The sequence below is a fragment of the Salmo salar genome, chromosome ssa06, assembly GCF_905237065.1.
Source record: "Salmo salar chromosome ssa06, Ssal_v3.1, whole genome shotgun sequence".
NCBI classification, from domain to species: Eukaryota; Metazoa; Chordata; class Actinopteri; order Salmoniformes; family Salmonidae; genus Salmo; species Salmo salar.
Window position 1 is genome coordinate 43,808,762 of NC_059447.1, and position 13,113 is coordinate 43,821,874.

The 13,113-nt window shown below is 42.8% G+C and overlaps 1 protein-coding gene across 1 annotated transcript; it reads right to left on the reverse strand.

The window, feature by feature from the left end:
• Positions 1-3,461: 3,461 nt before the first annotated feature.
• On the reverse strand, positions 3,462-12,699 carry LOC106607492 (ATP synthase F(0) complex subunit C3, mitochondrial). Its single transcript, XM_014204489.2, has 5 exons — positions 12,423-12,699; positions 10,945-10,992; positions 4,745-4,825; positions 4,034-4,212; positions 3,462-3,782 (listed from the first exon to the last, which is right to left on the reverse strand). The coding sequence occupies exons 2-5, from the start codon at positions 10,981-10,983 to the stop codon at positions 3,668-3,670; spliced, it is 414 nt and encodes a 137-aa protein (XP_014059964.1). The 5' UTR covers positions 10,984-10,992; positions 12,423-12,699; the 3' UTR covers positions 3,462-3,667.
• Positions 12,700-13,113: the final 414 nt, after the last annotated feature.

Below are 13,113 nucleotides of genomic sequence, written 5' to 3' on the forward strand. Positions count from 1 at the left end.
AAATACATTTAAGTGTGTCACAATTTTATAGCCCATCAAATTGTGCCACAGTTCAAAAAAAGTTGGGAACTACTGACCTAGCGAATAAAACTACACTCCCCTCCATATTTATATGGACAATGAAGCTACAACTTTTAACTTGGCGTTATACTCCAGCATTCTGGATCTGAGCTCAAATGTTTTATCAGGAAACAGTGCATAACGTCACATTTTATTTGAGGGTATTTTCATACATATGTTTTACCTTTTAGAAAATGAAAGCATTTTATGCATCTAGTACCCCCATTTGAAGGTGTCAGTTAGTATTTTGAAAAACTCACTTAATGTATTAAAGTATTCAAGTTTAGTATTGTGTCATTCCTAGCACGCAATGACTACAAACTTGCAGTTTTGGATTATGCCAGAAATTAATGGTAAATAATACATTGTGGATACTACCATGATTACTGATAATCATGAATAACGATGAGTGAGAAAGTTAGGCACACAGATCATACCCCTAAAAACATGCAAACCTCACTCACAATTCATGATCTTTAATCATGGCAGCATCTGCATGAATGCAGAAGTGTTCAGAAGCATAGTCCATTATTTACAATAAGTGACTCCAATGACAATACATTATTTACCATTCATTTCAATTGGGCACATAATCCAAAACAACCAAAACTGCAAACACGAGATAAAGCGCTTAAGTCTAAACGGTGATATCCTTAAATAAAAAAAGTAATTCTGGATTGTATGAAAAATTTGATCAAATCCAAAATGCTGAAATATAAAGCAAAATTAAACATTTCAGCTTCACCGTCCAGATAAAATGAGGGGCGTGTATCACCAATTTAACATGTACTTCATTTCAAGTGCTCAACGATGTGGTTCATTCTCTAGTGACACTGGCCCACCCATAGTTGTCCAGAAACAACGCACAGACGTCAGTGCTGAATTCATATTCTCCCTCCAAAGTGTGCCCATTGGCTCCCCCTCATACATTCAAAAGCAATTGACAGGTCAGGTGTAGTAAGTGGGAAGTACCTATAGTCCGTGGCTACACCAAGGGTCCTTTGATTCCTTGCGACAAATTACATTGAATATACACCAAATGCTTTTTCTATGACCCACTGACCAGATGAAACCTCTTGATGTCCTGTTAAATCCACTTCAGTGTAGATAAAGGTGACAGGTTAAATAGACTAAAGCGACTGTGCCATTGAGGGTAAAAGGGCAAGACAAAATTTAAGTGCCTTTGAACGGGGTATGGTAGGTGCCAGGTACACCGGTTTGAGTGCGTTTGCAACATTACTGGGTTTTTCCACACTCAGTTTTCCCCATGTGTATCAAGAATGGTCCACCACCCTAAGATCATTCAGCCAACTGTGGGACGCATTGGAGTCAACATGGGCCAAAATCCTTCTGGAACACTTGACACCTAGTCGATGCCCTGACGAATTCAAGCCGTCCTGAGGGCAAAACTCATTAGGAAGGTGTTCCTAATGTTTTGTACACTGTATAAACTAATACAGGGATGACAACTTTAATTGGGCCAGGGGCCACAAAAAAAAAAAGAAAAAAAAAGGACTCATTACGAGGGGCCGCAATGACTCATGGGTCTGTAACAGCGCAGACAAAAAATAAAAAAAGTTTGTTTCCTTAATTCTACACATTTTTCCATAGGGTGGAGGAAAATGCTTGCAGTTATTAATAAACTCAGCAACAAAAAAAAAAGTCCCCTTTTCAGGACCCTGTCTTTCAAAGATAATTTGTAAAAATCCAAAACAACTTCAGATCATTGTAAAGGGTTTAAACAGTTTCCCCACGCTTGTTAAATGAACCATAAACAATTAATGAACATGCACCTGTGGAACAGTCATTAAGACACTAACAGCTTAGACAGTAGGCAATTGAAGTAAGTTATGAAAACTTAGGACACTAAAGAGGCCTTTCTACTGACTGAAAAACACCAAAAGAATGATGCCCAGGGTCCCTGCTCACCTGCATGAACATGCCTTAGGCATGCTGCAAGGAGGCATGCAGATGTGGCCAGGGCAATAAATTGCAATGTCCATACAGTGAGATGCCTAAGACAGCGCTACAGGATGGACAGCTGATCGTCCTTGCAGTGGCAGACCACGTGTAACACCTGCACAGGATCGGTACAGCCGAACATCACACCTGTGGGACAGGATGGCAACAACTGCCCGAGTTACACCAGGAACGCACAATCCCGCCATCAGTGCTCAGACTGTCTGCAATAGGCTGACTGAGGGCTTGTAGGCCTGTTGTAAGGCAGGTCCTCAGACATCACCGGCAACAACGTCGCCTAAAGGCACAAACCCACCGTCGCTGGACCAGACAGGACTGGCAAAAAGTGCTCTTCACTGACGAGTCGCGGTTGTCTCACCAGGGGTGAAGGTCAGATTCACGTTTATCGTCGAAGGAATGAGCGTGACACGAGGCCTGTACTCTGGAGCGGGATCAATTTGGAGGTGGAGGGTCCATTGTGGTCTGGAGCAGTGGGTCACAGCATCATCGGACTGAGCTTGTTGTCATTGCAAGCATCTCAACGCTGTACATTACAGGGAAGACATCCTCCCTCATGTGGTACCCTTCCTGCAGGCGCATCCTGACATGACCCTTCAGCATGACAATGCTACCAGCCGTACTGCTCGTTCTGTGCGTGATTTCCTGCAAGACAAGAATGTCAGTGTTCTGCCATGGCCAGCAAAGAGCCCGGATCTCAATCCCATTGAGCACATCTGGGACCTGTTGGATCAGAGGGTGAGGGCTAGGGCCATTCCCCCCAGAAATGTCCAGGAACTTGCAAGTGCCATGGTGGAAGAGCGGGGGTAACATCTCACAGCAAGAACAGGCAAATCTGGTGCAGACAATGAGATGCACTGCAGTACTTAATGCAGCTGGTGGCCACACCAGATACTGACTTACTTTTGACCCCCTCTTTGCTCAGGGACACATTATTCCATTTCTGTTAGTCACATGTCTGTGGAACTTGTTCAGTTTGTCTCAGTTGTTGAATCTCGTTATGTTCGTACAAATATTTACACATGTTAAGTTTGCTGAAACTAAACACAGTTGACGTTTCTTTTTTTGCTGAGTTTATGGTAACTGATGATCAAATGGGCCCCACCCCGGTCAGTGATGCGAACATGCTTACTACAAGCTTACATAGCTGGTCCCTAGACTAATTTACCAATCTAAAAATGCTTTGCTGACATGGGCTAATTGGGTCACTTCTGATTCACAACTACATTACGAAATTGCACCTTGTGTATTCTATTAATTCTAACTCAACACTAAGTTGAGACCCAGACTTACTTGATAAGAAATTCCACATCCTGTACATTTAGCTTATATTGCATTCAATGTGACAAGGTACCTAGTACTTTTAGTTTACACATCTTTAAGTCCAGCATCCAAACACTGAAAATAAAGACTGACAAGTTTAGTTATCCCAACCATTTATTCTGACAGACCGTCTAAACCAAAGTGAGCTCTTACGTTAAACTTCTGAAAAAAAATAAAAAGGGGGAACATAAAAAGGCAGGATTTGTAGTCGGTGATTTTGATTGGAATGGCGGTGCCACGGCCTCATGAGCTTAGATTCCCTGGGAGAAAGGTGACGGGGCAGGGACGGGAACAGTGTGTGACTAAATTACATAGCGAACAGGATGAGGAATGCCACCATGAGACAGAAGAGCCCCATGGCCTCGGACAGGGCAAAGCCCAGGATGGCATAGGAGAAGAGCTGCTGCTTCAGGGAGGGGTTCCTGTCAACAAGAGAAAGAGGACTGGAAGTTATGCTTTGGCTGGACGACAGCACCAGTAGCAAATTGTTAGTTAATTATATGAACCAATATGAATAGGCTCACACGCTTCAATACTCTTGCAGTAAAACATTTGCATTTCTCTGCCACCCACATAATCAATGATCACAACTATTCTTTTGCATCAGGTTTTGCTTCGGAATCGACTCACTCCCACAAACAAAGGGTTGAATTCCTTTTCGTTCATCAGTTACCTGGCATAGCCGATGATCAAGCTGCCGAACACAGTTCCAATTCCAGCCCCTGATCCAGCCACTCCCACTGTGGCGGCTCCAGCACCGATGAACTTGGCGGCAGTGTCGATGTCTCTGGAGACAGCGCTGGTCTGGAACCCCCGGGTTAGAAGAGAGGCCTCACCAGCAGGCAACAGGGTCTGGGGAAGATGCAGGGGTAGAGCAGTCAAAATCAGAACATAGAGAAGCTAGAGACTGAAATGGAACTGAGACAACCTGACAGGTGTAGATAGTATAAACACCCACCCCTCAAGTTTAAAAATCTAGGCGCGCAGAAATCTAGGAGCATTATGAAAACTATTTCAGGTAATTAAACTAAAACCCTTCATTTCTCTTGGCACACTGGTGCTCCCAAATTTAAATTCCATGTTGCACAGAAAAATATTGAAGGTGGACATGCGAATAAAATGGTCACACTGGAGAGTCCTGAAGGGACCCGTGGAAATCGTCACAAGGAGACATTTAAGCACTGGCCACGTTAGTATTTCGCCAGACAAGGATTCAGAATGGTCTGGTGTTCATGATTAATACAACTGAAAAGGAAATAAGGGTTACTGAGGTGTTGAAAACAAACAAACGTTATGAACAAGTGGCCTTATCACAAAAAGGGGCAATTGGAATTGTGAGCAATGTTAGTCACAGGGTTTCATTTTGGTTTGAAGAGGGGCTCACCTGCTGCTCACTTTTGGCTTCAGGTCTGTTGAAGACTGAGACCGAGACTGGCCGGGCGAGGACTCTGGACCCCCCACGCAGCTGCAAGAGACAACTACACATCAGACTCCTAAACAGACTTGAAAGCTTGTAACAAGCTCTACTTAAATCATTACTATCAGACTGCCAAATATAGATTACCCTGAGGTGAGTTCTGGAGCACACCAAGATTATGACCCTACAGAGTTGCATCTAATAGTGTAACATCTAGGAAGATTTGAGACATCAAGACTGGTAGAATGGCAATATCATGATTAGTTGCAAAGGGTCAAAAACTTTCTGGTAAATTTCCATGTAAAGTTAAGCCTGGGAATTTTGCTTAAATTCATCAAAAGAGAAGTTAGCAGTGAACCTTGTGGGATACACAAGGAATTCTAGGTCGTGTGGCAAATTTTGGTTAAACTAATTCAATGGAATTGCAACCCTCTGCATGCACGGTGCATTCTTCCATCACATGTACAGCTGATTCTCAAAATCTTGAACACTGAGATGCTATTGAGCTCACACTACTACACTGTCTGAGCCAAGGACTACATGCTTTCTGGTAAGTTCTGATTACAATACTGGGTGGGGTGAATATATTTTATATGACACATGGTTTTTGTTAACTAGTAAATAGTAGTTGCCTGTAGTTTGCTGTAGTTGCCTAGAGCAAAGTGTTTAAATCATTTTTAACAATTTCTGCTAGTTAGTTTTAGCTTGCTTGAGCCTGCTAACTGAGGTGTTAATTCACCTGTTTCCATACATGTTTCATTTTAAAACATCTTACAAAAGGAGTTGTTTAATCTAACTGTGTAACTATCTGTACATGGAATTGCATTTGTTTTTTTTACTCTTTTTTCTAATCTTTACAGGAAAATGCCACGGGCACCATCTGTGTAGACATTTCACTGCAGCTAATGTAGAAGGAAAAGCTGTGTACATTTGCAAATACTGTGCCAAATCATATGTGAAGAAAACAGATGCAGAATCATCTGGCCAAGTGCATAAAGTTCCCTCAGCGCTCACAAGCAACTGCTGACAAAAGTCCCTCTACTTCTATGCGAGGTGAAAATTATGAATCAGACACCTTATCGATAGCAACAGCTCATGGTCCTCCTGGAATCAGAAGTTTTGTTTGACTCAATGGAGGAACGTAGTCAGAAATGCTGATGTCTTGCTCAAGCTGTGTACGCAACTGGTTCACCTCTGATGCTCACAGGCAATGTGTATTGGAAGAGATTTCTGGACGTTCTTCACCCAGCATACACCCCTCCAACCAGACATGCTTTATCTACTCATTTGTTGGGTGCAGAATTCAGAGTTCAAGTGAAGGTCACGCAAATCAGAGAAAGCAGCTATTGCAATCCTCTGATGGGTGGTCAAATGTTCGTCGGCAAGGAATAATTAACTACAGTATCTCCACCCCTCAACCAGTATTCTACAAGAGCACAGACACACCACATCAATGACCTTGGACCACAGAAGGTATTTGCACTGGTGACAGACAATGCTGTGAAGATGAAGGCTGCTTGGTCTACCCTCACATCACACCCATTGGCTGTGCTGCTCATGCATTAAATCTGTTCAAGTACATCATTGCACTGAAAACAATGGATACTCTACAAGAGAGCTAAGGAAATGTTAGCTATGTGAAGAGTCAAGTTATAGCAGCAATCTACCTCACCAAGCAAAGTGAGAAGACTAAGAGCACCATATTGAAGCTGCCCAGCAACACCCGTTGGGGTGGTGTTGTCATCATGTTTGACAGTCTCCTGAGGGGAACGAGTCTCTCCAAGAAATGGCCATATCAGTCTGCCAATACAAACAGCCCCATCAAGAGGATCCTACTGGATGATGCATTTTGGGAGAGAGTGGTAAGCAGCTTGAAACCTATAGTAGTAGCCATTGCACAGATTGAGGGAGACAATACCATCCTGTCTGATCTCCAGACTCTAGTTGCAGATGTAAGAGAAGAAATCTGTACTGCCCTGCCCACTTCACTGTTACTCCAAGGAGAGGAAACTGAAGTGTGAAGACTGCTGCCTGAAGACCATATGCCACAGCGTACATGTTGGACCCCAAGTATGCTGGCAAGAGCATCCTGTCTGGTGCAGAGATCAAGGCCTATGGTGTCATCACTACCGTGTCTCACCACCTTGGCCTGGATGAGGGCAAGGTTCTTAGCAGTCTGGCAACGTACACTTCCAAGCAAGGGCTTTGGGATGGAGATGCAATATGGCAGTCGTGCCAACATATCGCATCAGCCACCTGGTGGAAGGGACTTTGTGGATGAGGCTCTGTCCCGTTACCTCCATCCTCCAAGTCCCACCAACATCAGCCACCTCAAAGCGCAACTGGTCCTTGTTTGGGAACACACCAAAGCACGCAACAGGCTGACCAATATAAGGGTTGAAACATTGGTGGCCATCCGGGCAAATGAGGCTTTTTGAGCCATCCTCCACAAGGTTGGAAAGTGACAGTGAAGATGAGGCCTCAGTCTGATGTTCAAGAGGTGGACATTGAGGTCCAGGGAGAAGACATGGAAGCCTGAGAGGAAGACAACCAATGTTTAGTTTCTAGACTATCATTTTACAGATGTACAGTTGAAGTCAGAAGTTCACATAAATGAGTTAATGACTCCAACCTAAGTGTTTCAACCACTCCAAATTTCTTGTTAACAAATTCGTTTTGGCAAGTCGGTTAGGACATCTGTGTACATGACAAGTAATTCTTCCAACAATTGTTTAGACAGATTATTTCACTGTATCACAATTCCAGTGGGTCAGAAGTTGACATACACCAAGTTGACTGCCTTTAAACAGCTTGGAAAATACCAGAAAATAACATGGTTTTAGAAGCTTCTGGAGGCTAAGCGACAATATTCATCATTTGAGTCAATTGGAGGTGTACCTGTTGATGAATTTCAAGGCCTACCTTCAAACTCCGTGCCTTTTTGCTTGACATCATGTGAAAATCAAAAGAAAATCAGCCAAGACCTCAGAAAAAAAATATTGTAAACCTCCACAAGCCTGGTTCATCCTTGGGAGCAATTTCCAAACGCCTGAAGGTACCACATTCATCTGTACAAACAATAGTACGCAAGTATAAACACCATGGGACCAGCTGTCATACCGCTCAGGAAGGAGACATGTTCTGTCTCCTAGAGATGAATGTACCTTGGTGCAAAAAGTGCAAATCCCAGAACAACAAAATACCTTGTGAAGAAGCTGGAGGAAACAGGTACAAAGTATCTATATCCACAGTAAAATGAGTCCTATGTCAACATAACCTGAAAGGCCACTCAGCAAGGAAGAAGCCACTGCTCCAAAACCGCCATGAAAAAGACAGACTACGGTTTGCAACTGCACATGGGGACAAAGATCAGAGGATATTTCTCCAAAAAGTACAGTCTGATGAAACAAAATGAACGGTTTAGTCATAATGACCATCGTTATGTTTGTAGGAAAAAGAGGGATGCTTGCAAGCCGAAGAACACCGTCCCAACCGGGAAGCACGGGGGTGGCAGCATCATGTTGTGGGGGTGCTTTGCTGCAGGAGGGACTGGTGCACTTCAAAATAGATGGCATCATGAGGATGTAAAATTATGTGGATATATTGAAGCAACATCAAGACAGTCAGGAAGTTAAAGCTTGCTCACAAATGGGTCTTCCAAATGGACAATGACCCCAAGCATACTTCCAAAGTTGTGGCAAAATGGCTTAAGGACAACAAAGTAAAGGTAGTGAGTGGCCATCAAAGCCCTGACCTCAATCCTATAGAAAATGTGTGGGCAGAACTGAAAAAGCATGTGCGAGCAAGGAGGCCTACAAACCTGACTCAATTACACCAGCTCTGTCAGGAGGAATGGGCCAAAATTCACCCAACTTATTGTGGGAAGCCTACCCGAAACATTTGTCCCAAGTTAAACAATTTAAAGGCAATGCTACCAAATACTAATTGAGTGCATGTAAACTTCTGACCCACTGGGAATGAAATAAATCATTCTCTACTATTATTATTCTGACATTTCACATTCTTAAAATAAAGTGGTAATACTTACTGACCTAAAACAGGGAATTTTTACTAGGATTAAATGTCAGGAATAGTGAAAAACAGAGTTTAAATGTATTTGGCTAAGGTAAACTTCAACTGTATGTTGAAAATGTTTTGGGCGATGCGATGGATCATTGGGGATCATTCAATATTCCTTTTAGTTGTTCAGTGAAATCATCCTTTGTGAAGAGTCAACTCATTTAATTAAAGTTACATTTGTAACTAAATTGTTTTTTATATTTCTATTGGAATGATTTAATCATTTACAATTTTGTCTACTTATGGTAAGGTACAAGGTTTGTTTGTCTCCATATGACATGGTAAATACACCCAATGCAAAAATCATCACATTGAAATGGTATTAATATAAATTGCATACATTGCCATTAATTCCCATATATTCCCACAGAAAGTTTCCACCTCTGAATATTCCCCAAAATGTGAAACCCTTATGATCAATCCAAATCTTGTTTTTAGTAAAGACTGAGTACTATGGGGTTAGATTAGCCTACAAGGTGAGAGGCTAATTGCCTACATAGTGATCCCCCCCCCCCCCATTTATCCCCAGCTGACCACTGGTCATGCACACAGGTAACACTGCCATAGACTTTTCTTTCCATCATGAACCTTTAAAAAAATATGCATTCTCATCTCATGTTCTGGTCATGCTCACATTAACACCATTATCCCAGAAACCCTAGACCCACTCCAATTTGCATACCACACCAACACGCTGATCCTCAACACAGCAGCCCCTCAGGGGTGAACGCCCAGTCCCTTCCTGTACTCCCTGTTCACTAATGACTGCATGGCCAGGCACAACTCCAACACCATCGTTAAGTTTGCCAACGACACAGTGGTAGGCCTGATCACCGACAATGATGAGACAGCCTATAGGGAGGAGGTCAGAGACCTGGTAGTGTGGTGCCAGGATAACAACCTCTCCCTCAACGTGATCAAGACAAAGTAGATGATAGTGGACTACAGGAAAAGGAGGACTGAGCACGCCCCCATTCTCATCGACGGCGCTGTAGTGGATCAGGTTGAGAGCGTCAAGTTCCTTGACGTCCACGTCACCAACAAACTAACATGGTCCAAACACACCAAGACAGTCCTGAAGAAGGCACGACAAAGTCTACTCCCCCTCAGGAGGCTGAAAAGATTTGGCATGGGTCATCAAAAGGTTCTACAGCTGCACCAGTGAGAGCATCCTGACTGGTTGCATCACTGCCTGGTTTGGCAACTACTCGGCCCCCGACCGCAAGGCACTACAGAGGGTAGTGTGTACAGCCCAGTACATCACTGAGGCCAAGTGTCCCGCCATCCAGGACCTCTATACGGCATGTAGCCTAGTGGTTAGAGCGTTGGACTAGTAACCGAAAGGTTGGCAGATCAAATCCCAGAGCTGACAAGGTAAAAATCTGTCATTCTGCCCTTCAACAAGGCAGTTAACCCAGTGTTCCTAGGCCGTCATTGTAAATAAGAATGTGTTCTTAACTGACTTGCCTAGTTAAAGGTAAAATAAATACAAAAAAAAAATACACCAGGCGGTGTCAGAGGAAGGCCCTAAAAATTGTCCAAGACTCCAGCCACCTTAGTCATAGACTTCTCACTGCTACCGCACAACAAGCAATATCGGAGGGCCAAGTCTAGGTCCAAAAGGCTCCTTAACAGCTTCTACCCCCAAGCCATAAGACACCTGAACAGAATCAAATGGTCCCCCCGCCTCCCTTATTACACTGCTGCTACTACTGTTGATTATCTATGCATAGTCACTTTAACTCGACCTACATGTACCCATTACCTCAACTAACCTGTAGCCCCGCACATTGACTGTACCAGTACCCCTGTATTTAGCCTCGCCACTTACTTTACTGCTGCTTTTTAATTAACACTTATTTTTCTTAAAACTGCGTAGTTAAGAGCTTGTAATTAAGCATTTCACTGTAAGGTCTACACCTGTTGTCTTTGGCACATGTGACAAATAAGGTGATATTCCTTACCATTGACTTATTTGCTGTGCATCTTTTAGCTAAACAAGAGTGTGTACATGCTAGATCTAGACTGATAAGGCACAACCGGCAGAGCATCAAACAGGTGACATTGTCATTTCAAAGAATACATACCACAGCAGGTGAGGTGACAAACTTAGCGCAGGCGTACATGGCTGGTGCCTGTGAAGAGAGATGAATTACATTTGGACACTATTTTTTTTTTACAATGGAAAGCATGCACAATTCTTAGCTACAGCCCACCACCTAAACCAGCTCTACACTGCTAAAGGTACAGTAAAGGTGACCTGAGCTGTAAGTGTAACCAGTCAAGCATTTGACCATGTGCATCAGGGAAGAGGATGTGCGAAAAGCAGACTAAGGTCCTGTAGTAAAATCTGACTGTATAATCTCAAGAGGTTACAACTCTGCATAAATAAGAGTCAAATTACAATCTTTACACCCAGGTCATAAGACTTTGATTAAGTGAAATTACATGGAAAAATAGCAAGGCTTGTTTGAATGTGGCAAGATGCCAATGAAGCATTAAAGAAAAATACTTTCAAAACACTAAATTGGGTGCTAAACTATGATCAACTTCGACATCCAGAGATGTCTAATGCTAATTAATCCAATTGCGTTGGTAGCGAGGTAGTGTATTAGCGCCTGCGCACATAAGGCCCAGACAGTCAAGCTAGCCTTTAGCTATGAATGAATAAAAATCTAACTAGCTAAATTCTGTGTAAAAGATAATACTTTAGTACAGTACACCCCCGTCGCCATTCCGCCCCTGGGCTGGTAACGTTATCATTAGCACAAAGGACGGATTGACCATGGGGGAACCTAAACTATACCAAATCAGATGTCCATGCGCGAATGGGGCTTATTAAACCCATGTCACATGCAGTGAGGGTAGCAGCGATTTGCAAAAAGACGAAAGCATGAAACGCTAGTTGGCTAACCTGGGTAACGTTCGCTTGTTAGCCATAGCTAGCTAGGTTTTATATACTTCAGACGGACACTGCTAACGTTAACAGATAGGTGGGAAAATTTGGCTAGCCAGCTCGAGACGTGAAGGTCAAAAATGACCCAGACACCAATACAGGATTTGAAAGACAAGGACGCGGCATTTGGTACAGGACACAAACTATAGCATTTGTTAGAAATTGTTAAACGTCCTTCTCAATCCTCTGGGACATGAATCCATAATAACCGAAAACATGCACTGGTTCACTAGGCCCAGATATGGACGCGCAAGTCAGACATTTTGCAGAAGCTTCACCTCATCTTTGAATCGGTTGTACTCCAATGCATGGTTTCGCAAGTTAACATTTGCATGTTTATTTCCCAACAGTATACGCGGCTGCCCATGTAGACACTTCTCTGGTAAGAATTCTACAGTACGAACACATTCACTGTAAAATGTCATTCTTGTGAAGAAATCATTGAATGGCCGTCAACTTCCTACAATGCATGGATAACGTTAGCTAGCTAGCATGCTAACAATTTCTATTCGCCCCAGCAATGCAGACACAGGACACTTCAAAATATTCACAATGCGATTATAAGCTTAGCGAAATGACAAAATATGTCACACTAAACTATTAACTCACCTTAATATTACAGTACACACTGGGTCCTCGATTACTAGCTCACAGCAGCAGTCAATGTGCACTCTGACAGCTGTCACCTTGTTATTTATAAGCTTAGTTCTTACGTCCTAAACGTCCATTGGACAAAAGGAAATCTCCTTCGAATGTGATTTCCTTTCTATCTTGTCACTACTTTTAACCTAGCCTATAATGGAGCTTTCAATGAACTACAATAATTGCAATTGGTTGACAGTATTTTTGGGCGGTATAGTAAGAATGGAGTCGAATCCTATTCCCTTTCCCCATTGGACCATATTGCCGTTAACCTTTCAAACTTCATCCAGTGTCCTCGATTTCTATAGGACAGTGTATAGGATGTCCCGCCTACTTCCAAAATCTTAGGAGGGAAGGAAATTCTGTCTGCTTTAAATGACGTGCAGTTTATAAAGGCTTCATGCAATCTATAACCGTATGTTATACTTTATAAAGGGTTCATAAGTGTGGCATTAATGTGTGACATAACCACCAATGTCAAATGTGACATAACCCACTATGTCAAATATGACATAAACATGTGCTTTAAAAGGGTGGCATAAGCAACGCTTAATAATGGCCTTATAAATCATTAAATTGAGGCTTCACAAAGCATGCATCTTGGTAGAGCACTGTAATGCCAGGATATTGGGTTCAATTCTCAGGACCCCCCCATCCA

What these genes read in the sequence shown, in the direction of transcription:
- LOC106607492 (XM_014204489.2), bottom strand. Translation starts at nt 10,983, where the DNA reads ATGTACGCCTGCGCTAAGTTTGTCACCTCACCTGCTGTG. An exon ending in TTGTCACCTCACCTGCTGTG is followed by an intron (nt 4,826 to 10,944) that starts GTATGTATTCTT and finishes TGTCTCTTGCAG; the next exon opens with CTGCGTGGGGGGTCCAGAGT. An exon ending in AAGCCAAAAGTGAGCAGCAG is followed by an intron (nt 4,213 to 4,744) that starts GTGAGCCCCTCT and finishes CATCTTCCCCAG; the next exon opens with ACCCTGTTGCCTGCTGGTGA.